Source organism: Biomphalaria glabrata, chromosome 12 (assembly GCF_947242115.1).
Source record: "Biomphalaria glabrata chromosome 12, xgBioGlab47.1, whole genome shotgun sequence".
Taxonomy (NCBI): domain Eukaryota; kingdom Metazoa; phylum Mollusca; class Gastropoda; family Planorbidae; genus Biomphalaria; species Biomphalaria glabrata.
This window is the reverse complement of record NC_074722.1, coordinates 29,946,688-29,972,698: the sequence shown is the minus strand read 5'-3', so window position 1 is coordinate 29,972,698 and position 26,011 is coordinate 29,946,688. Positions and strand designations below refer to the sequence as shown.

The 26,011-nt window shown below is 31.2% G+C and overlaps 2 protein-coding genes across 5 annotated transcripts in view; one reads left to right on the top strand and one right to left on the bottom strand.

Annotated features, from left to right (window-relative positions):
- Positions 1–6,225, top strand: part of LOC106067905 (leucine-rich repeat-containing protein 74B-like) — a 38,535-nt gene extending 32,310 nt beyond the window's left edge. For 3 of the 4 annotated variants that reach the window (XM_056005476.1, XM_056005475.1, XM_013227178.2), the window contains 5 exons: positions 35–116; positions 823–983; positions 1,500–1,511; positions 2,669–2,754; positions 3,294–6,225. In XM_056005476.1, the coding sequence (XP_055861451.1) occupies positions 35–116; positions 823–983; positions 1,500–1,511; positions 2,669–2,754; positions 3,294–3,378 (426 nt within the window). In that variant the 3' untranslated portion in view covers positions 3,379–6,225. The remainder of the gene's footprint in view (positions 1–34; positions 117–822; positions 984–1,499; positions 1,512–2,668; positions 2,755–3,293) is intronic. The other variant, XM_056005477.1, reaches the window with a different exon arrangement.
- A 439-nt stretch (positions 6,226–6,664) lies between these two features.
- Positions 6,665–20,800, bottom strand: LOC106067930 (serine/threonine-protein kinase Chk2-like). The gene is made up of 16 exons (XM_056005478.1): positions 20,663–20,800; positions 19,781–19,905; positions 18,397–18,475; positions 17,911–17,976; positions 17,165–17,255; positions 15,564–15,672; positions 15,005–15,058; positions 14,639–14,703; positions 14,394–14,493; positions 13,930–13,968; positions 12,918–12,965; positions 11,941–12,104; positions 11,673–11,788; positions 11,283–11,368; positions 11,120–11,191; positions 6,665–10,345 (listed from the first exon to the last, which is right to left on the bottom strand). The coding sequence occupies exons 1-16, from the start codon at positions 20,775–20,777 to the stop codon at positions 10,256–10,258; spliced, it is 1,419 nt and encodes a 472-aa protein (XP_055861453.1). The 5' UTR covers positions 20,778–20,800; the 3' UTR covers positions 6,665–10,255.
- Positions 20,801–26,011: the final 5,211 nt, after the last annotated feature.

Sequence of the window (26,011 nt, the reverse complement as noted above, 5' to 3'; positions counted from 1 at the left end):
AGTAATTATCAATTGTTTCAATTTTGGCACTTAGGATATAATTGTAAACAAAGATTTCATTGCCTTGTGGAAGCAAGTTGAGGAGCAATTTCCAAAACTAAAAACTGTTCATGGAGGTACATTTAAAATTTTTATTTTAGTGCTAAATTACTTTGACTAGCATGGATGGACATTTAGAAACTTAATTGCTTGTTTTTCTGTTGTGTTTTTTGATAATATTAATAAAAAATGTGTGCAATAAATTGTGGAAATTTTCAGCTGCACTAAAAGAAATATTAAACCTTATTACAGTAGCATTTTTCTTTGGTAAATGTAATAGTGTCTGAGACATAATTTTTTATTATACAATAACATAAAAAATAATTGTATGAATATTGATCAGTCTGCTTAAGAAGGTTTAATAATGATTAAGTATCAGTACCAACATTTTATTGGGATAAAAAACGGAAATAAGAGTTAAACATTCAGAAAATTCAGTAAATGTTTACCATGTATTTTTTGGTCAGACTCTATTTCACCATTTAGACAGCACAATAAATTATAGTTGCATAGTTGTCTTTGATCCCTTCTTTTCTAGCTGGCTGTAGGGGCATCATATCTTTGGAATGTCATCAAATGAATTTGAATTTTATTCGAATCTCCATCAAATCTGCAGCTAGTTTACAAAAAAAACAACTAAACCCTTTATCATTTATAATCAGAAATAGTTTTGCTCTGTAACATTGTTGCTATGTCCTAACTTGTTTAGTGATCAAATATTCATTTTAAACTACTACTTTGTTTATCAGTGCAACAAATTAACCCTTCTCAAAATTCTTACAGGAACTGAAATACCATTGAAACCAAAGCAAAGAGTCCATCCACTGGCCAAAGTTACAGCATTTATCAATGCCAGAAATATCAGGCTGATAGACTTCTTCAACAAGTTTGATAAAGATGGAAGCATGAATGTGTCCAGAGAGGAGTTTAAGCAAGGAATATTGGTAAAAGTTTTAATGATTATTGTCTGTGATGAGAGTTGTGCTTTTGGTTGATATAATATGAATTTAATACTAATTATCTTTTGGAAAAAAAGTATTACTGGACTTACATTATTATAGTGATGTTTGTATTTGTCTTAAATACCATTTTTAGTTAAGCTACATCAACCATTCTTGTGAAGATCCTTTTTGGATGAAAAAATTGGGTATTAAATGTAAAATCTTTCTGTAACTTGTAGTCAAATGTAGGCTTACATAATTAGCCTTCTTTTCAAATAAATTAAAATGAAAAATAATTTCTTGATTTAAAAAAAAAAAAAAAGTTAGTTTGAAAGGGAGATAACAATTATTAACAATGGAGCTAATGTGTTTGTAACTTAACAATAAGAGTGAGCTTGGCAAAAACTTACTTTGTTTTCATTTTCTGCTGCAATGGAAAATTACAAACACAGTAATTAAGATATACTCTATTTGCTAAATTTTTTAGCCTAATATGTTCTAAATACATTTTTTTTCTAGCAACTCATACAGGTAACAATTAAAATGTTTAAATTTTCCATAATACAATTTTTTTACTATTTTGGAGATGGATGATATTGCACAGGCTTTTTTTTTATCTTCACCTTTTCTTTTTCTATTTCCTATCAGTTATTAGAATCATATTTTGTTTGCTCTAATTGGAAAAATTCCTTTTTCTCTATTTATTACTAACACTAACAAGATATAATGAAAATGTTAACAGCAAAGTATCTCAATGTATCATAGCTCCTAAAGGTTTATATGGCCTAAACAGTTAATTTCCTTAATATGATTAAATTTGTATGCCATATAGTTAAAATATAACATACTTCAATATGTTTCTAAAAATAGATACTTAAAATAATTAATACCCAAGTAATTGTAAAATACAGTATATTTGTAGACATTAATTACAATCTAGGCTATCTAATTAGTTTTGTAGTCATCTGTTAATTACTTCAATTCCAAATTTACACATTAAAAATGTAATCATCTGTTGATTACTTCAACTCAACATTTACACATTAAAAATGTAATTATCTGTTAATTATTTCAACTCCACATTTACACTTTAGATTTACAGCAAGGCATTAGAAACACAAAATAACTATAATTATTTGAACATAAATGTTGATTGAAAAGAAACTCTGATCTGTCTGTAAAGTAATATTGTTCTTTTCATAGATATACTAATTTAATTTATCTTTTTTTTTTTTTTTACTTCATCTTTCTGATAGTCAGTTGTAGAATAGTTCTTTATATTTTTACTTAGAGGTAGCTTTTTTCTTTCTACTGTTTTTTTAATTTTCTTATGCTTACATTTTCTTTTGTTTTTAACTTCGTCATTCTTTCATAAGTATTTGATTATTAACTTGTGCTTTAAATATATTAGAAAGCCTGTAATTATTGATGTTGTATGCTATTTTTTTCAATTTGAACACTGAAGAAAATTATGTACAATAACTGACCAAGAATGGTGACTATCACTTGACATGAACTTGTAATGATAATGTTACAAATGTGTTTTTCAAACATCTTTTAACTTCAAACATTTTTTTTCCATGTTTATTTTATCAAACAAACATTTTTTTTGGGGGGGGCGGGCTTTTTTTAAATGTTTAGTTCATCAAAAAACATTTATATTTTTTTTTGGGCTATGTTCCAATTAGGAAACTGGCATAAATCTATCTCCTGAGGATATTGAATTGTTGATTAATGAACTAGATGTCAATGAGGATGGTGCTATCAATTACAGGTACATTTTTTTATTATTAAAGTGAGTTCAGATAGTCTTAAATATTCATGTTAAACTACAAACCCTAATGTTTACTCTACATAAAATAATATCTATAAATCTTTTTAGAGCAGGGTCGGCAAACCTTTGTTTTGTTTTAACATGATTTAGATGTTCCTTCATGGTTTATGATTATTACATTGTAGACCAAACCTCCTGTAGGATGCAGGGGATGGCTGTGGGCAGAGTTTGAACTCAGGACCATCAAAAAGACATTCCAGAGAGCATATCATACAACCAGGGAGACATCCAGACAATATATATATATGTATAGATACATAACTGTGATAAGGGTTAAGCAAGGAAATCCGAGAGAACCTCACATTTTTTAAGTTACCAACAAAATCAGTGAAATCAATTCCTATTGCTGTGTTGTAAAAGATGTCAAAAGATGTCTGATGTAGGACTTTACATTGAAATCCCAGATTTGATTAGTGTTAGAAATAAAATACTTATTATTAATTTAGCTTCTAATGTTTCTTTTAATTAAACCATTTCAGTGAGCTAGCTGTTGGACAAATGGACTATGAAGGTAAAAGGAAAAGAGTCATCCCCTATACAACATTGAGGCCAATGACATCATAAAAGTTATTTTTACTGGTAATTTTTATCTCATGAAAAGAAAAAGTCACATTTGTCAGATGAAGCAAAACCAAATTTTTAGATTGTTAATGAACTCATTTATCTACCAAAATACATTAAACACCTGTACAGATTCTACATTAACAAGGCAAGATAAAATGCTTCGTTTTCACCCCACTCTTCCTATTGTCTGTTTCTTTTTCTGTACATTTTTTTGTTCTAGTCAAACAGAATATTTTCATTTGAAAGATTTAAAAATTGTAATGTTCACCTCTTGTGGATTAAGTTATTCTTTTAAACTTAAGGAAAAAGGATGTTTTTTGTGTTTTCTTTTTAAATTAAATCTTGATTCATTTTGAACTTAGGGAAACAGACTTGATGGCCAAAATTTATCTGAAAAATTCTGAAAATTTTTTTTTATTCACAACAGATTTTTATTGTTATTTTAGATTCATAATATAAAAATTGTAAATGTAATAGATTTTTATTTATTTTAGTCCAATATAGAAGTTTCGTGGATAGGAACTTGAGAGGGCTGAAAGGGCACAAGACCTGAAAAGTACTTATGCATCAAATAACTAATAAAAATGATTCCAATTTCTTATCCTTAGAAGGGCATTGCTTTCCTGAATACTTCTGCTTTTTTTTTTCTTCTCTAACATTGCTTTGACTGAATTTAGGAGTCTGGGTACTAAGTTTCTTTGTCATATTATTCTATGTTGTTTTTTTCTCATTACTTTTGTATAGTGCATCTTTCATGCTATAGCATACTCTGTGATATGGTACAATATCTTTTGTGGACCTGTGGGGACATCTAGGGAGAAGAGGTTTCCATGCTGCCATTAAGTTCTCAGCAAACACAACTCAGCTTGTGTCGAGATTTGAAATCAAGACACTTTGATGGTAGCCAAATGGTTAATGCCACTCAGCCACTCACATTCCACGCTCTGAAAAATAAATCTCTGTTAGATTACTCTGAAGACCTGTCCCTATGGAAAGTTGTGCAGTAGATTGCTCTGCTCTATGAGAAATAAAATGAGGTGCCAGATGTCTTTGCATTTTGATTAGTCAAAAATATGTGAGAAAGGGTCACTAGGAATAAATAGGCTAGAGCTCTTCTCAAAATAAAGAAGAAATACTTAGGTCAATAGACCAATGTGTCAGACCCATTCTGACCAGAGTTTTTGAATTGTGATGCAAGAAATGATTTTGCTATTAGATAAACTATTAGATAAACCTGCTCAATTTAAATGTAGAAAAAGACAAATGTTTACATGCAGAGTTACAATACTTGTTATTACAAAAATGTTATAGTTCTTTTTTTTGTTGTTAAGTTAAAATACTTGGTGCAGGAAAAATGTATGCCCCAGTAAATTTCTGTTCTGTAATTGTAACTATTTTAATGCCAGTATTTTAACAAGTGCCTTTTTGTGAATATTTTTAATGTAAAAAGAAATATGCTTCATTATATTACATGTAGCTTTTTGTAACAATTCTGACCATTCTTTTAAGTAGTTTAGGTTGAAATATAATATTTTTCTTTTTTTTTTAGTAAGTAAAACTGTGAATGAATGAATTAAATTTTTTTAGAAGGAAATATCTTCTGTTACAATGTATGAAAATTTAGGATTGTATGATTAGTAATTATTCGTATTACATAATTTTCATTTTACTGTACTATTATATACTATATAGCTTTAAATTATTCAATCCTATTCCAAATGAATTTGGGACACATAAAAGTAAAAAGACAAATGTACAGAGTTACAGCCTACTAATATTACATAAAGTATTTGAGAATTATACATAGGCTACATAGAGTTTTATGTTAAGGATAATTATATGGACAAGTAATTCTACAAATATGTCTTTTTCCTTCTTGTTTAAAAAAAAAAAATCCCCATTACTCCAAAACCAAAAAAAAAAACTTCAATTGTACACTACTGCTAACCAACTTCATCTCCATGTGTCAGTTCAGTTTACCAGAAGAAATCTGCTGTGATAAAAGCCCATGTCCTTCATATCTCCCATCAGTTTTCTTTGTTTCTGCCTTGCTTTGTCGTAATAGATTTGTGCAAGACCTTACAGCATGCAAGGTGAAGGTTGGCTAAGTGTTTGATAGCTCAAGTGTGAGTTGAAATTTTGTTAGAAATATTGGAATTTCTTTAAAGACACACAAAAAAACCTGGTCCAGCTCCAAATCTCCAGGCATAAGCTGGTGTAGTAAATAAAACTTGTCATATAATCTACTACACTTATCATGTAGGTAAGGTGTTGATCAAAGAAACTGGTTGCTCTGTGTACCATTATGTTTCAAGGGTACTTTTTGATATCATTCTAGCTTTTTGCTTTGATAATGCTAAGTCAGTCATTAAATAGTCCTATTTCATTTCAGACTTTCTCATAGAAATAATTTACTTAATATTCATTAAATTCTTTACATTACAAGGCCTAGGTTGGTTTTAAGAGATGTGCAATTAATGTCGATGTTTTTACAAACCTTACATGCAAAAGCCACATCTGTCTGAGATTTGATCATAGTAAAACTCAACACCCCAGTGACATTTTCTGTTTAATCATTTGCATTTCTTGTTTATTTCATATATACTCAATTGAAAATCTTGTTTTACCACATATACATTGTATATGTACTTCTGGATTTGTCTATTTGTTGATACCAAAGTGATGTTATTGAATTCTGAACAAGCAATATTATAACAAAAGCCTGAATGCTGTAACATTTGAATGTTTTGTTGAAATGTTTTCACATTTAAAAATTTTCTCTACTAGTTTTAGTAGCGTCATAGTTGATTTGAATAAACCTCAAGCAATAAATATTTGTACAAATTATGATGTCTTTTGAATGGATGAATGTTTGAAATATAGAAAAATTTTAATATAGTAATAACCACCTTCTTGCCTAATTCATAATTAGAATTTACATTTTTCAAAGACTAAAACATATTTAAGAAAAAAGTTTTGCTAACTTATTTTAGACAAGTAAAGAAGATACAGTGATACAATGTAAGTTACCTAATTTTAAATTTATGAAATATTTTATTTAGTTATTGTATGGTGCTAAAATTGAGTTGTCTTTTTTCTCGCTTTTAACCATAATATGATGAATACAAAGAAAGAAGGTCCTGTAATTTTATTTAAAGAAGAATTGAATTGTGGTGCTAGACAAGTGAAACAAAAGCTATTTCATCTGAAATCAGATACACAAAATAACAGGAATATCACTTTGATTATTAGTATTGAAAAACAATAAACATTGAACAAAACAAAGTTGAAACAAAAATGTATTTTAATGGCTCAGATAAGAACAACTTAGAAATTGAACAGCAGTTTTGTGCATCATTTCATTGTTACTAAACAGCAATTACATGGCTCAGATCTAATTCACTCCAAATAAAATCAGAGAAACCTTGTTGGAAAATCTACAACAGATGTTAGCTCAGGTTCCTAAACAATGGCAATAGCTGAAAAAAAATCTCCCTATATTTATTGTTCTGAAGTAGTCACCAAACTTAATATCCATTTTTCTGAATAGTTTGATTGCAAAATCCTTGTGGATGTCAAAAGCAATGAAAGTAATGATAATAACATGAGTAAAAGAAAAAAAAATTAAAATACACTTTTTTAAAAATAGGTTGTTTCTAAAAATTATCAGTTCCTCTGTTCCAAAACAGTGCAAGCTACCAAGACATGAGAAGAAAAACGTGATGAGACTATCTAATCAATGGAGATCATGGCAATCTTTTTAGGATATGTGAAAATAAACAGAACCAGAAAATATACAAGTGTAGACAAACTTTTTATAACCATCAATATCACTTTCATTTATGATAAACATTTCAATCACATTCAGTTACACATTTTTTCAACTAAATATTAACATTAAATGATAGACAATACATTTTACGGAAATAAATTGATTACTTTTATGACTTAAAAAACACACGCAAATAACACATTAACCTTTGAAGTCACAACAACATGCCTGAATGGAATGTTACTGCTGGTAACATAGAAACAATTTGTACACAATTTTACTTGTCGAGGATGGGGTGGCTAAGTACTTTACAGCCAATTGAAAGGTCTTCATGTCACACATGGATAGTAATTAACTTCTCATTTAAAGAAATAACTGCTATTTCTAAGGATGATAGAGCCTGGTGAATTTTGAATTTACTTGCTTTAAATGGGTACTTGACATAATACCCCCACATAACCAATTAGCTATAAGAACCAGTGAATCTAGCTTTACTTAAAATCAGAACCACAACAACTCAGTTTTATCAACGTAAGATAGTTTATCATTGATTGTGCATTGCATTTTTATTAACAAACAAGCAAAAAAACTAGCAGTAGAAATTCTGAGGGGTCTCATGCTGAACAAGAACATTCTTTTTTTCAGGTTACATTATCTTGGAATTCTAGATTTGTTTCTCCAATGTTACCAATCAATAATGTATTCTGTAGTTATTCTGTTACAAATAAATGCCCTGATACCCTTCTAAATAAAAATGCCTTTAATTGTTGCATATGCTCTTAAACAAAGATAAAAAAATAATATGCAAGTACTTAAATACTTCAGATTTCAACACTTTGAGCTTTGTCACAGTGTTGAAACCAATTGAAGATAAAATGACATAAATATTAACTTACATAAACTAATTACATAAGTATTTATTTTAAACAGTTAATTACATAAAAAATTTTTTAAAGCAGCAGGGTTTGCGCAGTCATGTGTAACACTGCTATTATCCTTAATCTTCGCAATCGAAGACATTGCCGTCATTTTTTTTTAAAGTAAATATAAGTAAGAAGTAAAGTTAGCATGACCCTTTAACACAAATGTGTTATACAGAATCAGAGCTTTTGTTTTTGATAAGGCAAACATGTATTAAAAAAAAAAAAAGTTTATAAATTAATACTATTGAAGAATTTGAGGGATTAGTTCATTTCATTAGCAAAAGTTGAATCAAAAAGCTTGCTAAAGATATAAAGAATGTAAAGTGATCTATTGCTACAATAGGGTTCATTTCATTGTGATAGGTGACATTCACTTATATAATAATTACATCAAAAAGTTGTTCATTTAAATGTATTTTTAATTAATCTAATTTACCGATTTTCAATATATACATATATCAGCTGCTAATGTTTAACAATTATTTTAACATGAGTTTTATGATGTGGTGGCTTGATGACAAATGAGCACTATAAAGGGATGAAAAAAAACTTTGTTTATATGAAATTTAACTAAAAATTTATTTAGTTTGAATTATGAAACTTCATTTCATATTCCTGAACTTTTTTTCTTTGATCCCCTAGTTCTAACACTTGAAAGTTCAGACTCAATATGACAATGTTTGACATGTTGCCTATAAATGTCTTTTCAAAGTTAAAAGCACAAAACAGTCAATAATGTGAAAAGTAAGTACAGAACTGAAAACAAAATTTAGAATTGGAGGCTGGTCTTCAGTTAAAATATGGTTGGAAAGATATCATGGAGCTTCCATAAAAGACAGCAATCTAGAATCAAGTCTGTCAAAAATGTGTGATCCGAGCCCTGCTCTTTCGTAGGCACACTGGAAAAATTGTAAATAATAATTCAAGGCACAACAGAACTATTTAGGCTATAGATTTTAATTATGTTTTTATTCTTTTCTAAAAGATTCTTAAGAATTATGAAATTATATTTAGTCAATTATTTTAAATTTTTTTGACAATAAAATATTCTTAAGACAAAAAAGACACATCTTTTTACTGCGCCTGGCACTGCTGCTGGGTAAATCAGGTTGACAGCAACAATAATTAAGATTGTATATGCTACTCTACATGTATACAACAAAATAATGTCTAAATAAAAATATATGTTGCTAGTTACCTGGCAGCAGTTGGTAAATATAAATGTATATATATGAATGTAAGAAAAGACATAAAAGTGGTTTTCATTAAAAATCTTTTTTACAGGTAAGTATCAAAACATTGGTACATAAAAAAAAAAGATATAAAAATGTACCTTTAAATAAAAACAGTTAGTCCATACATTACCTGTTAATGTATAAACTTATTTTTAACCTACTCAAAATAGTTTGATTAGTGTATGGCACATTAGCATAAAGAAGTTTCATAACTTACATGCTTTGGTCTCAATGAAATAGTAATTAATCATTTCATTCTTGTAAAAAAGTCATTTATAATTCATTTTGTATAATTTTTTATAAACAACCTTCTCAATATATGAGTAGTAAATGGGTCTCAACAATTTCACTCAATGAAAGATATTTCAAAGGTTAGTTGTGTATATCATATAAAATCATGTGTTTTTTTTTTATTGAAGAACTAGATAAACCTTCACATAGAAAACACCTGTTAACCATTAGACAATGTTTCAAGTTTTATTTTTGCTCTACAAAAATACTTATCAAAAGCAAGTTTACAAAGGAGACAACAGAACATGAGTTGTCTTTGTATATACAAATACAAAAATGAGCATATGTTAAGAAATACTAAACGATTGTTTTTTCCATCAACAAAAACAGACATAAAAAATAACCATGATGCAATTATTAGAAGGTACAGAATTACTAATGTAACGATTTTTTTCCAAGTTAAGAAATATTTGAATTCAAAAGTAAAACCTAAAGTTTAACAACGATACAGAAAAGGTTTGTTGTTTTTGTTAAGAAGTCTAAGGTTAGTTCACATACTAAACAAATTATCTAGCTCAGTTTTTTTTCATCATAAAATCATGCTTACAGATATACAAGTATAGAAATAAAAAACAATGGGATAATTCTAATCTAATAAATCTAATCTAATGTAGGATTCATACAAACATCTCTAATTATACATGACTTGATCATTTTCATGGTGTCTCTGGAGGAGTGGTATCAGACAAGTTCCTCTTGGTGGCTGGCTCATCACTTTCACCTGCAGCTTTTCTTTTACCAGTGGGCTGTTGAGATTTGGTTAGATTGAAACTATAATTAAAACAGACAGATCAGACTGCTATCTAAGAGGGTATTATATCCTGGTTTTAGACCATAGACTTTTTATAATTTGAGGATGTTCTGGAGTCTACCTAGTGATAATGAGTACCTGACTGTCACACATGATCATACACTAAGGTCTCAGGGACAGTCTCCAATGTAAAGCAAAAATATTAGAGATCTAATATTTTTAGAATCGGGTTTTTATTTGCTTGCTTCCTGAAAACAGCAATAACATGGAGACCAAAAGAAGGAAATAGGAAACAAGGCCATTTCCATATTACATGGTACCAGAAATTTTTAAACAACTGACACCAGATGGAATGAGGTTGAGATGTAGCTGATGACTAATCTGGGTGAAGATGGTTTTCCATCCTATTTGCCAAATAGCATAGGATAATCTAAGTAGTTTGTACAGGACAATCTAAGTAAAAGTAAGTTTCATCTATTTTTCTGTCACATAGCTTTACACGCCAGAAAGTAAAAGTTTACAGCTATTTTAAAAAGAAAGTTAAGCAGAAGTTACTTTAAAAATTTTGTATGTATGTCAAGCATAGCTGTTTAAAAGTTATTGTATTGTCATGAATTTAATTTTGACGTAATCTTTTAAAAGTACCACAAGATCAAGGACTAATATATATCTGTTTCTTGTAGCTATTTTATTATGCAATGGTGTTTTTTGGCATTTAGATAAGCCTATAATATAAATATGTTTTAAAATATCTTATCCAATGACTTACTGTCTTGGGAGGCACCATCCCATCACTGTTAGGAAACATTAATGCATTGGCTTTTGCTTTCATTTCTTCATCCTGCAGAGACAGAACAAAGGAAGATAATTTCAGGTTTCAAAATAATTCATATGAAACATGTGTAAAAATATTTTATACTTTCATAATTTACCTTTAACCAAGGATGGTTAAGAATTTCTGCAAATGTGATGCGTTTCTTTGGATCAATCACCATCATCTTTTTGATAAGGTCAATGGCTGAAGAAAATAATTATTCATCAAATAGATATAGTCAAACAACCATATGTGAAAATAACACAAAAAGCAATAGACCTATTTATCTTATGAAACAAAAAGTACATAAAATCCAAAAGCTTGAGCGATTCTTTTTGGTTTAAGTCAAATTTGAAATGAAAATTGTATAGAATGTTTAGACTGTCAAATTTGTTTTCAGCTTTAAATTACAAATAAATAGAAGAAGAAACAAGACTTTTATAATAATGTGCTTCTTGTATTAAAGCCTCAAGTAGGTCCTTTGCAATTATAAGTGAAGTCTCTGTACCTGTATCTGAGACATCCTTCCAATACTGTTTAGGGAAAGAAAAATGGCCTCCAACTATTTGCTTAGGCAGCTCCATGTCTGTACGTTCATCAGAGAAAGGGGGATAACCAGACAGCCTGGTATAATAACAAAGTAGATTGTACAATATTTATTTTTTATTTTTATTTTTAATTTCTAATTACTTTACATTATTAGAAAACAATATTTCATAAACTACAGGTTATGGCTATACTAGTATTACCACTAATTTGGAATTATGCAAGCTTACATAATAAATAAGATGACCCCAAGGCTCCAACAATCTATAGCTTTAGTGTATGCACCAGTGCCAGCAGATTTTAAAATCTCAGGTGCTAGATAAGTTGGCGTGCCACAAAATGTTTTCATCATTGATCCGGCATCCACAAATTTAGACAAGCCAAAATCTGTAACCTTCAGAATGAAAGGAAACAAAATTGATATTACTCAGAGTTACACTTTCAATTACAAGTAGGTGAGTGATTTCATTAATATGAATAACATTAATATATAAATCACCAAAGATTAATCAGGGCTCTAGTATTTTTGGTGATTCAATTACTTGGACAATTAAGCACTGTCTGAGTTTGAAGATTTTAGAATTTAGTTATATAATATACATAGCTTCATGGACCTAGCTAAGTAACAGCATCTTATTATTCTCTCTCACACCATTATTTGGTATCTTAAAAATCAAATACGTCATGTAAGATTGAATGAACACAAAAATATATTTTTAAAAAAAACATTAAATACAAAAATTCAGTAAAGTCATGACAAGGATAATTGAGATGATTTAAATTGAAGAAATATATATCTAAGGGGATTCAAGACATAAACTATTAATAGCATTGAATTTTTACTAAGGGAACATTTAAGAAAAAAACTATTAATAACTTTGAAGTTTTACTAAAAAAAACATGAATACAAGGAAAGTTGTTTTAAACTACTCAAATGAAGAAATTTGGCTACTTTAGAAAAAAAAAAGTTTTTTTGGAAATAAAACTACTATTTAATTGTCAATGAACAAGTTTACTCTTTAATAAATTTTGCCATGACCCAGATATGGAAAAGTAATTGTTCTGCAAACAATCCTGCATTATATCTTTATCTTTCTACCAATTCTTATATTTTCTTTCACAACCATAATACAACATTGAATGAATTAAACTATACATTAATAACACTTTAAAAAAAACAGAAACATCTCTAGTATTTTTTGTTTACCTTTATTAAAGTTTCAAGGTCATCAGAAGCAAGCAGAATGTTTTCTGGCTGGAAATATAATTTTTTTTTTTTTTAGATTATCAAAGATGCAAATTTTATTTTCATAAAAATAACAAAAAAATTTATACTGGTTGTTCCTAACTCTTTATTTACAGGATCATACATAAACATCCTTAAACTCACATGGCAATACCTGTTAAATATTGGAACTAAATAGTATATTAACATCAAAAGCAGGCAAAGGTGGAAAAATACCCCCATCAGTTCTTAATCAAGATGACCCAGTAAATTTGATAAATGTTAGGAAAGCAAAAGAAAATCTAGAAATTAATGCAGGAGGAAGTGAGTGAAGCCAAAAAACACCCCAGAAGTAGGAGAGACTCCGGGAGAACTGGATAAAAAGTAAATGGCCAAGCACTGCTCAAAATATGAACAAAATATTATTTTTTAAAAATATGAACCACAAAATAAAGATGTAGATTAAACAACTTGAGAAAGGGAAACTTCTGAGTTGTAACAGCAGAGGGATAACTTTGATGTTAATTACAAGCCACATCTTTCAGCTTATTCTCCTTGGGATAACTAAAGAAATATATTTGATACACTGACAGACCAAGCCAGCTTTCATAGAAGAAAATGATTCAAATGTTGAAAAATGTCTTAGCCATTATACATAATAAAGGGTTTAAAAACAAAAAGAGTAAAAAAGAGTTCAAGAATGGTGACCTTATAATTCAACAGCAGAGCTTATTGCCTAGGACAGAATGAGCTTATACTTCTGTCCAGAGCTTATTGCCCAGGACAGAATGAGCTTATAAATCATCAGCAGTGCTTACATACTAGAGCAGAATGAAATCACTTGTTAATGTTGCACATGTCAATGGAACTTGACAATGACTATTTAAGCTTTCTATTTTTTTTTTACCAACAAGTGGCCTGTTAAATTGGCATTGATTGCTATATAAAGATTAAATGCATTCTGAATAATGCATTAACAAGCTGGACAGATTACCTTTAGATCTCTATGTGTGATCCCTTCATCATGTAAATACTGTTGGTAAAAAACAAAGTAAAAAAAACTTAATATAAAAGGCTCAAAAAGGAAACATTAACTGTTGATGAAACCTAAAACATTTGTCAACAAACTCAAACTACACCATGGTCCAGGCAATGAAGAGATGAAACAATTTCTCTTGAAAAGTTTGCTTTATTTGATTTAATGCTTGTCTGCTTTCACCAATTAAAAAAAAAGTCAAATGAAATTTTAATCGGCTAGTATTAGCCTGTCATAATATAAAATGAGATTTGGAAATTTATTGTAGATTACAGCTATAATTAGACTAGATCTTTATATGGAGGATAATGAAGTTAACAATGGGACCTAGCAATATTCCAGAACATGAGAAAAATGATAAAGAAGTGAACTTATAACTGAATCAACATGGAGAAAGATTTATATAAAAAGAATTCATTCACCTTTATTGCTGAAGCCATTTGGTAAAATAGAAGCTTTCCAGTCTTTTCATCATACTTATCAATAGACACAACTTTATCAAAAAGTTCACCACCCTCAACACTGCCAGGTAAGGAAAACAAAAAGAGTTACTATTTAAATCACACAACCTTAATGAATGGAATTCAAATAAAATTATAAACTATTATCAATAAAAATGATAAGCACAAAAAGTAAAATCAATCACTAGAAAGAATCATTGACTTACAGTTCTAACAGAATATATAGTGTATCTGGTGTGTCTATAACATCTTCTATCTTTATTATGCAAGGCTGAAACAGAAGGTTAGAAAGGTAAATATTGCACTCTCTAACAAAACCCAAACAAATCAAAGTAAGTCATATTGTTAATCATAAGATATAATCATAATAAGCTGACTATTATAGCTTTAATTAGTAGCAAACATTGGCTATTACATTGTATGCTATTAAAAAAAAAAGATAAGCGTTTTAATATTTATTCTTTTTATTGCAATACTGACATTTTGTAAAAATTTTCAGGTTTTAAAAAATATGTATATAATATAAAAGAAGAAAACTATTTTAAAAAATGTGATAAAGAAACTACACTCACATGCTTCAGTGATTTCAAAATTTTGACTTCACCCATAACCTGTGATGCTAGATTCTGAAAAGAAATAAACAACAAAAACAAAATAATTTGAGTCACCAAAAGTTGGATATTTTTATTGACTGCATGAAACAAAACAAAAACTAGACTATTTTAGGTCAATAAATTTCTCAAATCTTGAACATGGCCAATGTTTTTGTTTTTGTACATATGAAGCACTGACATGCATACACTTAAAATTAACGTATTTTACAACAAGCAAATGTTCAAAGGCTTGGGTTACTAAACAAGATGGCCTAAATTGTGCCGAAGTGCCATAAAATCTAAATCTAACCAAACAACAGTGCCCCTTATGTTTTACAAAAAACTTTCAAAGTTTGAATTATTAAATTTGTGTACATTAACTCTAGAATCTAGTTTCCTCTTTTTATTTTAATTTATAAGCTTGACATCAATAGTTGAGGAGTAGAAACTTAATTTGTATAGCTCTGTGATTGAAACTTTTGTTAAAATTGATTTTTGTCCCCATTTCATAGTTGAAAGCAAAAGATAAAAAACTTACCAGTTGTGACTTTCCACCAACAGAAAATTTTTTTTTGGAAATGATTTTGCAAGCAAATTTTTCACATGAACCTTTAGCAAATGCAAGTCTGACTTCTCCACATGCACCTCTAGAAAGATAATAATGACAAAATCAATTAGATTAAATTTTGGAATTGTATTTTAGAGTAAAGTATTCAAGTCCAAAAGGACAGAGTGCAATAGTGTCTGAGGTAAAGCAGCAAAAAGATGTTTTATTGTGCTGTTGACAAATATACTGTAAACTAAAAACACATCTAAAATATTGCATAAATAAAAAAAAAGACTAATATAAAGTAAATTATTAGAATATTGTTTTTCAACTGACATATGAGCGGCTGATAACTAATAATCATTAAACAGGGGTAGGGTGGTCGGAGCATAGATATCCAGAAATTTTCTGACAGCATGTCAAAGTACAATGTACAAAACAATTACCATGCTCCCACCAAAGTATGGTCTGCTCTGTATTAGACTAGAAAAAACATCAAGGATAAAAACCCAAATTGGGCCTGGCACTGTTCATATGTGTCAGAACATTGTCCTTATATGGCTCTAAAATCACAATAATCATTCATTTATCAGTTCCATCCTAGAACAAAATAAGTTGAATCAACTTATATAAATAAAATTAATTGCTTTTGATGCAATATTAAAGACATATACTATTAAACCTAACGTACACCATTTTTGCATTTATAATAAAGCTTGTCCGAAGATTATTAAGAAATGCAGTATTTCCTGTGGCTACATAACCCCAGCGGCGACATACAAATTTTTGCATTTATAAAGAGCTCAAAATTAAGGTGCAGTTAACATTCTCAGTGGTAAAGCGCTTCGCTTCTGAACCAGGGGTCCCGGGTTCGAATCATGGTGAAGACTGGGATTTTTATTTCAGGATCCTTGGGCGTCTCTGAGTCCACCCAGCTCTAATGGGTACCTGACATTAGTTGGGGAAAAGTAAAGGCGGTTGGTCGTTGGGATGACCACATGACACCCTCATTAACCGTAGGCCACAGAAACAGATGACCCTATAGACCACAAGGTCTGAAAGGGTAACTTAACTTTTTTTTTTAACATTCATGCCAAGGTTTACATTTCTGAGCTGAAACCACATGCACAATGTTTAGATGTGCTTTCTTTGAATAAGTCCAAGACTTCAGTGTCTACCTTAGGGAATCTTTCATGAAAGTTCCATGAACTTCTTTGTTTCAACTCAAATTGTTTATTAGGCTACATTGTTTCTGCTACTCCTTGACACAGGACTCATTAACACCTAATATATCAGCTGCTTTTCTTTTGCCTTCAATTTTAGCCAGCAATATCCCTTGCCTCTTGAAGACTCATCATTTTTTCACTTTCATGTACTTCCATCCACGATGTTGTTAACACTGTTATTTTGTTGCTATAGTGGGGGGGCGCTCAGTAAACACAACTCTGCCCGAGTCGGGTGTCGAACCCGCCAAGTTCAAGCGCACTTGGCCTCGCGACCACGAGAGTACTTTGTAATTGTAAACATACATTTACATATTAATGAGTTGTTTTTTAAGCATGTCAAGCATTTCAAACACTAGGTTCACATACTTTCCTAATACCCTGGTCAACGTGTACTTCTCTGTTAGTGCTGATGGCAAAGTGGAATCTTCTTTTGTATGTAGGTCCATGAAAACATAAGCTGGAAAGATTATTTATATAAATAGATATTACAAAGAAAAAAACGCAAATAAAAATAAAAAGATCACTGCTGTTATAGAGGTTTAATGTTTCAACGCTATTTTAAAGTTTAAATGTTTTAGTGGTTTGGTTTGAATGTTTCACAGCTATTATAAAGTTTTACTGCTATTGCAAAGTTTCAGTGTTTCACTGTTATTATGAAGTTTTAATGTTTCATCCAAATGTTAATGTTTAAAAATTTTACTGCTATTAATTCGGTATTATAAAGTTTGAATGATTAACAACTATTATAGGGATTGAATGTTTTTCTGCTGTTAATCAATTGGAATGTTTTACTGCTATTAACCATTTTGAATGCTTTACTGCTATTATAAAATTTGAATGTAATTTAGCCAGCAATCTTGCATTGATGGATGTTCTAAGCATTCATTCATAAATAAAGTTTATAACAGCCTGATCCATATTTCTTAAAGATTGATGAAAAATGATGGTGAACTTGAAGCCTTCTTGACAACACTAAAGCACCTGTTATGGTCAGGCAAGCAATTTAACAATTCCATTATGTTTAAATAAGGTCATAGAAGATCATTGATTCTTTTAGGTTTATAAGACATTGGTTGGGTACTGTATATAATGGTATAAATATATTTTTTTACCTTTATTTTTTTTCATAGCCAGTGCTATTTCATCATTGTTGTTTAAAACCTGCTTCTTGTTTTTTCCTAATGAGAAAAAGAAAAAAAACAACATATTTGCATTTTATAACAAAAAGAGTTAAAAGTGTTACAAACAAATTTCAAGGCGGCCCATTCTGGTCAGTTATTCTCACAGGAAACTCACAGCTAAATTGCATTCACAATTGCAAATAATTTAGTTTAAAAAAAAACAACTATTGATTAACAAATACTGTCATATATGACAAGATTCATTCCATGCAAGACACCAATCATAAAAACAAACAGAGACAAGCATTGTTCCTTTAGTAAATAAATCAGAATAAAATCCAACTTTCTGGTGTAAGCTTTACATGTAATGTTAGAGTGAAATTTTGGTATGACTATATATTTCGTTTACTATCTAATGAACAATTATAAAACAAATTTCTTCAAGATAATGTAAATATTATTTTATTGATGTCTTACCAACTTTCTCTCCATTAATGAAGGTTCCATTGCTACTAGTGTCTTCTAAAAATACATGGATGCCTGTGTTTGTTTTTTGCTGTGAAAACATTTGTGTTAAAAATTTGATACATTTTAGCTTTGTCAGTAACATCATTCATTCGGCTAATTTCACAGATAAATCAATTTTTACAGAGCTCATATAATATGTTAACTACAGACCTGCCTACCTAAAAAAGTCCAAATGCGTAACGCTGATGGTCAAAATGCGTATTTTGGCACCAGAATGCGTAACACGATCCACTATTTTATCATATATATATATATACAATATTAGATCTAGATGTCATGATTAGATCTACAATCTAAATCTAGATCAATACGACAATAGAGATGATATCTAGACTAGATCTGGATCTAGGTCTATATAATGAATATAATCTACTCTAGATCTGGGCTCAAGAGTGTTACCGATGACATGGATCTGCTACAAACGTAGGTCTACTCCAAACTTTCATAGGCCTACCTTCATCCTTAATCTATTCTATACTAAGACTAAGAATCTAGTCTACATCTAGACTAGATGGTAGTAGATGTTATCGATCTAGATCTAGTCAATCTAAATTCTAAATCATACTATAACTAAATTGGATCTAGATTGTAGAGTAATCATATGTAGAGAATCATAACATAATATCTAGCTAGACTCTAGCTAGATCTATTCCTGTATAACAAGTTATCTAGATTCTAGATCTAGAATCCAGATCTAGACTCGATAAATCTACAATGTCACTCAATGTGTTTTGAATCGATAGCACTTCGATATTTTTTTCTATACAAATGAATACGGGAATCAGGGATTTTTTTTTTTTACATTCAACTTTTTAAAAATAAAACTTACAAAAAAAAGTCACGTTGGTGTATCAGCTAACTACACCAACCTGGTACCAACCCGCCACTCCCTCACTCTCGCGTTCTTTATTTCTAGACTAAATCTAATTGCGATTAAGAACCAATCAACCTATAGATCTGGACACAATGTGTTTCCCCAACAGGACGGCTTAGCGTGACCTCCGTGACCGCTCATAAGCTAGTCAAGAGAGGGGAAAAAAATAATCAAAATGCGTTTACAACACAACGGGTTAAATTGTTATTTTCGTACTGACAGTCATTTTTAGGAGATTTTGCGTAACGAATACGCATTTTGCATAACGGTAGGCAGGTCTGTAACTAGTAGATAGGCCTATTAAGTTGATTTAAGACTTGCTGAATATTCTAATATAATATTTTATTTGCATCAATTTGTAATTCTTTGTAACTACTAATTTGTATACAACACACTGTAACACAGACAGGCACACATTAACACTATTCTTAATGACCACAAAATGAAACTAAGACTCACTCTATGGAGCTTAAAGTGAATTTTGCTGTATGCTTGAAAACACTGGTGTTTTCTAGATGCACTGTTACTGAAAGGAATATCACAATCTTCACCTCGACCAAAACTGTATGAATCTGCTGTGAGGTCTAAACAATAATCAATAAAACTAAAACATACTTTAAATATTTAATAAGATCTAGATTTCTATAGATCTAAGACTAGATCAAACTAGACATCTATAAATTTTACATTTTTAGATTTTTATTTAGTTAATTTAGATGAGATTTTTATCAATTTACACAATAACAATTTAGTAAATTAAGATTCTATAATATAATTTATGTATTTTTGTATTTAAAATTGAATAAACTGAGTCTAGTAGAGTATTTATCATAAATGACATTTAATGATTGATGACTAATAATCTAATCACTAATGATGTCTAATCTATAATCTATTATTCTATACTATAGTTAGTATAAACATATAACTATAGATCTGTAATCTGTTGTAATATATTTTTAATAGATCTATAATTATAATACTGAGTATAATAATCATAATAAATGATAATATCATAAATGATAATGTCTATAAAATTAAAAATAATAAAATATAATATATAATATATTTATTATATAAAATTTAAATATATTTAATATATACTAGTCACTAGTCACCTATATACTATAATATCTATATTCTTATTATATAATATAATATAATATTATACTTTATTTATGCTTAATTAATAAATTATAGTAATATAAATATACTTATATAGGATTATACTAGATCTAGTATTTAGTAGTATTATTATTATACTAGATTATTATCATTCGAATTAGATTTTAGATTATTATACTAATAATAATAATATATCTAGATCTGAAGTATAGATACCCATTGCCACAAAACTTGCACCTAGAGGGAACAATCGACCCCATGCATTACTCTGCAAAAGATCTTCTTCACTAAAATCGCCGTCGACAATATCTTGTGTTGCTAATGTATCCATTTCTACAATGCGCTTAAATGTTTCGTTTCGGAAAAAAAATCGGAAAAGAAGATATTTACAATGTAAATAGCACTCATCTATACAAATAAACAGATCAACTTCATGTAAAAACTAAGACAAAAGATAAGAGTCTAGTATCTAGATCTATATAGATCTTAGTCACCCGATCCCTATAACTGACTCCTAAAATCCGTCTTAGCCATCTCTTTGTTGAGCCACATTTCATCATCATCATCACTCCTTTGAGTTCCTCATGGAACATAGGGCCTCGACAAAAACACGCCACTCTCCACGGTCTCTTGCTAGCTTTTTGATGGTGTCCCAGCTCTTCCCGGTCTTCTCTGCTTCTTCAAGTACACTGCGTCGCCATGTTCTTTTTGGTCTTCCTCTGCGTCTTGTTCCCTGGGGGTTCCATTCTAAGGCCTGCCTAGCTCTGTTGCTGGTATCTTTTCTAAGGGTGTGACCAATCCATCTCCACTTCCTCTCTAAGATCTGCACTTCTATGTTTTTCTGTCCACTCATCTCTCACAGTTTGGTGTTTTCTACTTTGTCATACCAGTGTATTTTTAGGATATTTCTCAGGCATCTGTTGATGAAGGTCTGTATTTTTTTTTTTTGTTGTGGCTTCAGTTGTTCTCAATGTTTCAGAACCATACAGTAGGACAGCCTTGACATTAGAGTTAAAGATTCTTAATTTAGTCTTGTTTGAGATGTAAGGAGATTTCCAGGTTGGTTTTAGCTGTGTAAATGTCTGACGTGTTAGATTTATACGGCGTTTAATGTCTTCCTCTGTTCCACCTGATATACTGACTACACTCCCAAGGTATATACAACTTTCTACTTGGTCATTGAAAAACACTAAATGAGCCACATTTAGTGTTTTTCAATTTCGGCAGATGACTATTCACTGCACTAATTGAGCCCCGCCAATGGTAGAAATGTGTAACCTCTCTTAAATACGCTCTTGGAATTAAGTGATTGTAGTTTGCTTTAGATTTTGTATCGAAAAGTGAAGTTTTTTGTGTTTTTTTTTTAATTCAAAACCCCATTTAGCTACGGTCATAGAATTTAGTAACTGCACTAATTGAGCCCCGCCAATGGTAGAAATGTGTAACCTCTCTTAAATACGCTCTTGGAATTAAGTGATTGTAGTTTGCTTTAGATTTTGTATCGAAAAGTGAAGTTTTTTGTGTTTTTTTTTTAATTCAAAACCCCATTTAGCTACTGTCATAGAATTTAGTAACTGCACTAATTGAGCCCCGCCAATGGTAGAAATGTGTAACCTCTCTTAAATACGCTCTTGGAATTAAGTGATTGTAGTTTGCTTTAGATTTTGTATCGAAAAGTGAAGTTTTTTGTGTTTTTTTTTAATTCAAAACCCCATTTAGCTACGGTCATAGAATTTAGTAACTGTAGTTTGCTTTAGAATAATATTGAAGATAGAGGTTTTCCACCTCAAAATTTAACTCTCTGTATGGGGATTTTAAACTCAAAACCATCTGGAGGGATTTTAAACTTTAAAAAAGCCATCTGTAGGAGACGGAATTAAACTCAAAACCCCCAATTGTCTTGGCTATGCTCAAATAATTTTAGTGTGTAATTTGCTTTTTTTTTATATTGAAGAGGTATTTTTTAACATCAAACCACTCTGAAGGGGGTTTAAACTCAAAACTCCTTTTGGTAATGTAACGCTCATAGCATTTTCAGTGCGTAATTTGCTTTTTTCTTACATTGAAGATGTATTTTTTCCTCCCCCGCAAAGAACAATCTACAATCTTCCAACTAAGAACAGGACACACACCACTATTAAATTACCACCTGAACAAAATAAACTCCACACAACTACCCCTTTGCAGACATTGCGCCCACCCCTTTGAAACCGTAAACCATATCCTCTTTGAATGCCCCTCCCTAATCCACCTTAGGCAGACCCTTCTTCCACTACAGCCCAACATAACCAACACCCTGTACGGCAGTGCTGAACAACTGAAGAAAACAGCACACTTTTTTTCTTTGGCACAGTCTGCAAAAGAGCTCACAGCTCAGCAGCAATAAAGCTGGCTAGAAGAAAAAGAAGAAGAAGATGTATTTTTTAGCTTCAAATCCTGCATGCGGGGGTTTAAACTCAAAACCCCTTTGGCTACGCTCATAGATTTCTGAGTTTGTAATTTTCTTTTCTTAATATTGATGGGGTATTTTTTAGCTTCAAACTCCACTGGAGGGCATAACATGTTGAGTGTATAATTTGCTTTGTTTTTAATATTAAAGAGGTATTTTTTACCTTCAAACCCCGCTGAAGGGGGGGTTTAAACTCAAAACTGAGTCAAAACTCCTTTTGGCAACACTCATAGCATTTTGAGTGCGTAATTTGCATTTTTCTTACATTGAAGATGTATTTTTTAGCTTCAAATCCCGCTTGCGGGGGGTTTAAACTCAAAACCCCTTTGGCTACGCTCATAACTTTTTGAGTGCATAATTTGCTTTTTTTCATATTGAAGAGGTATTTTTAGCTTCAAACCCTACTGAAGAGGGGTTTAAATTTAAAACTGAGTCAAAATCCATTTAGCTACGCTCATAACATTTTGAGTGCGTAATTTGCGTTTTTTTTTTTATACCAGGTATTGAAGAGGTATTTTTAGCTTCAAACCCTATTGAAGAGGGGATGGGGGTTAACTCAAAACCCCTTTGGCTACGCTCATAGAATTTTGAGTGTGTAATTTTCTTTTTTTATATTGAAGAGGGGGTTTATCGTAAATTTTGGAGGGGGTTTAAAAATCAAAAATCTTCCTTAACTGTGCTCGTGAAATTTGGGGGATTGTCGTTTGCATTTTTTTGTTTTGTGTTATAGAAAAGGGGCATTTAACTTCGAAAACCCCTGGTAGGAGGTTTTAAACTCAACCCCCCTCCGGTAGGGGGTTTTAAACTCAAAACTCCTGGTAGGGGGTTTAAACTCAAAACCTCCTTTACTGTGCTAAGACAAGTGATAGTTTAGTATTAAAATCTCACCTAAAAAACAAAATCAAAGCAAAAAATCAGTCACTAAATTCCGATCAGTGGGGGGGGGGGATTTCATTTCGGGGGGTGTTGAACCCCAACCCCCCCCCCCCCGGCTACGCCCATGCGTGCATCAATGACACATTATTTAACAAGCGATTTGCCTGTATTTCATCAAACAGGAAAAAAAAGTAATAGTTTTTCATCAGCGTGTCATCATCAATAGATTCCAAGAGGTGTCTTGGTTCAAGCAGAAACCCAATGGTGTTCACATGGTTTCCCAGCCTTTGGAATCTGTCCTTGATCTCCATATGAAGTCAGTCCAGCACATCTGTCGCAACACTTTTGAATTGCAATTCTATTGACAGTCTTACATCAGAAGTCAACTTAAATTCCCATCAAAGTATTTTTTCTTCTGGTTGTTTTGATTACAGGAAATCCATAGCATTTGATGTGTGATCAGTTGCGTCCGTTTCTCATCATTTTGCTGCTACACGCTTCATAATATCTCTCCAATATTGCTGATTTTTCTAAATTTGCGCATGAAACATATGTGACAGTTCATCTGGTTCTGCCTTAATATTTTCTTCTTTTAGCTTCCACTTCAAAAAAGCGTGTCTGTGGTGGACTCCTTTTTATTGTTCTTTCAGTCCTTCAGGTTTTTTACATTTGGTGAAATCAACTCCTGGTTTGCCTCAGAAAACAGTACGCATGCAAAACAAAAAAGACATCCCAAGTCAAGTGTGGAGAGAAGAGGAGCCAAGATCGGTTGCCAATTTCTCCTGTTGGAAACTTTCTAGTGAACCATGATGTCAAACTTTGTGATTTATTCTGGGTAAACTCTACTGGAAACAATACCGTTCATCTTTGTTCTGGAAAATAAGCTACCCTTTAACATAATTTTGCTCGCAGTTCCTCAGATAAAAATTCCAGGCTGGATATATCGGAAGTCTTTGTACTTAATTCCAGCTTCTTCCATTTCTGGAGAAAGTGATTTTGGAAGACCATCACTTGACTCATCTTCTGTATCCCTTACTTCAGATGTTTTCTCTGACTGTGGTAAAAGGGTATTCCCCTGGAGTTTCTTCAGCACTACTTCTGTCATCAAGAGACATTTTCACTTCTTCGACTGCAGTATCTTTGTATGAATCATCTGAATAGTGATACTTTTCTTAGACACGTTCATTGTCTCCTTTGTTTTCAGTGCTCTTATCAGACTTCTTCTTAAATGATAAGGATGATGAAATAAACTTCCATATATACCAAGTTACTTCCTGAGAATAACAAGGCATTAGTCAGCGCTATGGAAGTTACTCCTTGAAATTAAGAGTAACCCCGCACGGAAAGAGTTATTAATCTGTGTGGAGTACATGCAACAAGGTCAGTAACTTATATAACAACGTGAAAAGCAGGATTACATGACCGTGACGGGACACTCATTTGGGGGCCCCCCTCAAGTGGGGGCCCGGGGGGTATCTTCAAATTCTCCCCCTCCTCTCCCCCACCCTAGCTAAGCCACTGCAATAAGGGTTATCCCTAATTGAGCCCTAATAAATATTTCAGTTACTAAACCATTAGGGCCAGCATCGGACCGATAATGGCACAATAAGGTTTATCCTTAATTGAGCCCCAATAAAAATGTCAGTTACTATACCATTGGGGCTAGTATGGGCTTGATTATGGCGCGATTCTGGAAATCCCCAATGAATCCAGAAGTGCTTTTACCCATTCTGGGCCGATATTGGCACGATTAGGGTTGGGAACCTAATGACGCCAATGCGCAAACGATAACCGCGCCAATTAGGGCTGCAATTAGGGCAAAGGGGGATAACCTTAATCAAACCTGATACTGGGCTATAATGGGCATGTTTAAAGGGAGTACTAAATGAAATTATTTCTCGTTATTTACATTTGTGCTCTATATTTTGTGTTCTACTCAGAAGATTAAATTTTAGTCCAAAAAATCTGTACCTGGACCTAGCCACATCTAGATCCACTATTTTTTTCTGCGAAAATTGTACTTTAGATGTAATTAATAAGAATATATTTAATAATTATAAAATAATATAATATTCTCTCCTCCCCCTATAAAAACTACTGCTAGCAATAGTGTAGAATTGTAGATCTATAGATATATTCCTAGTTGTTTATTCATTCTACATCTGTGGCATTTTACGTCTCGAGAGACGATCTTTTCCCTTTGCAACTTCTTGTGTGACTAAAGAGGCCAATCCTTGATA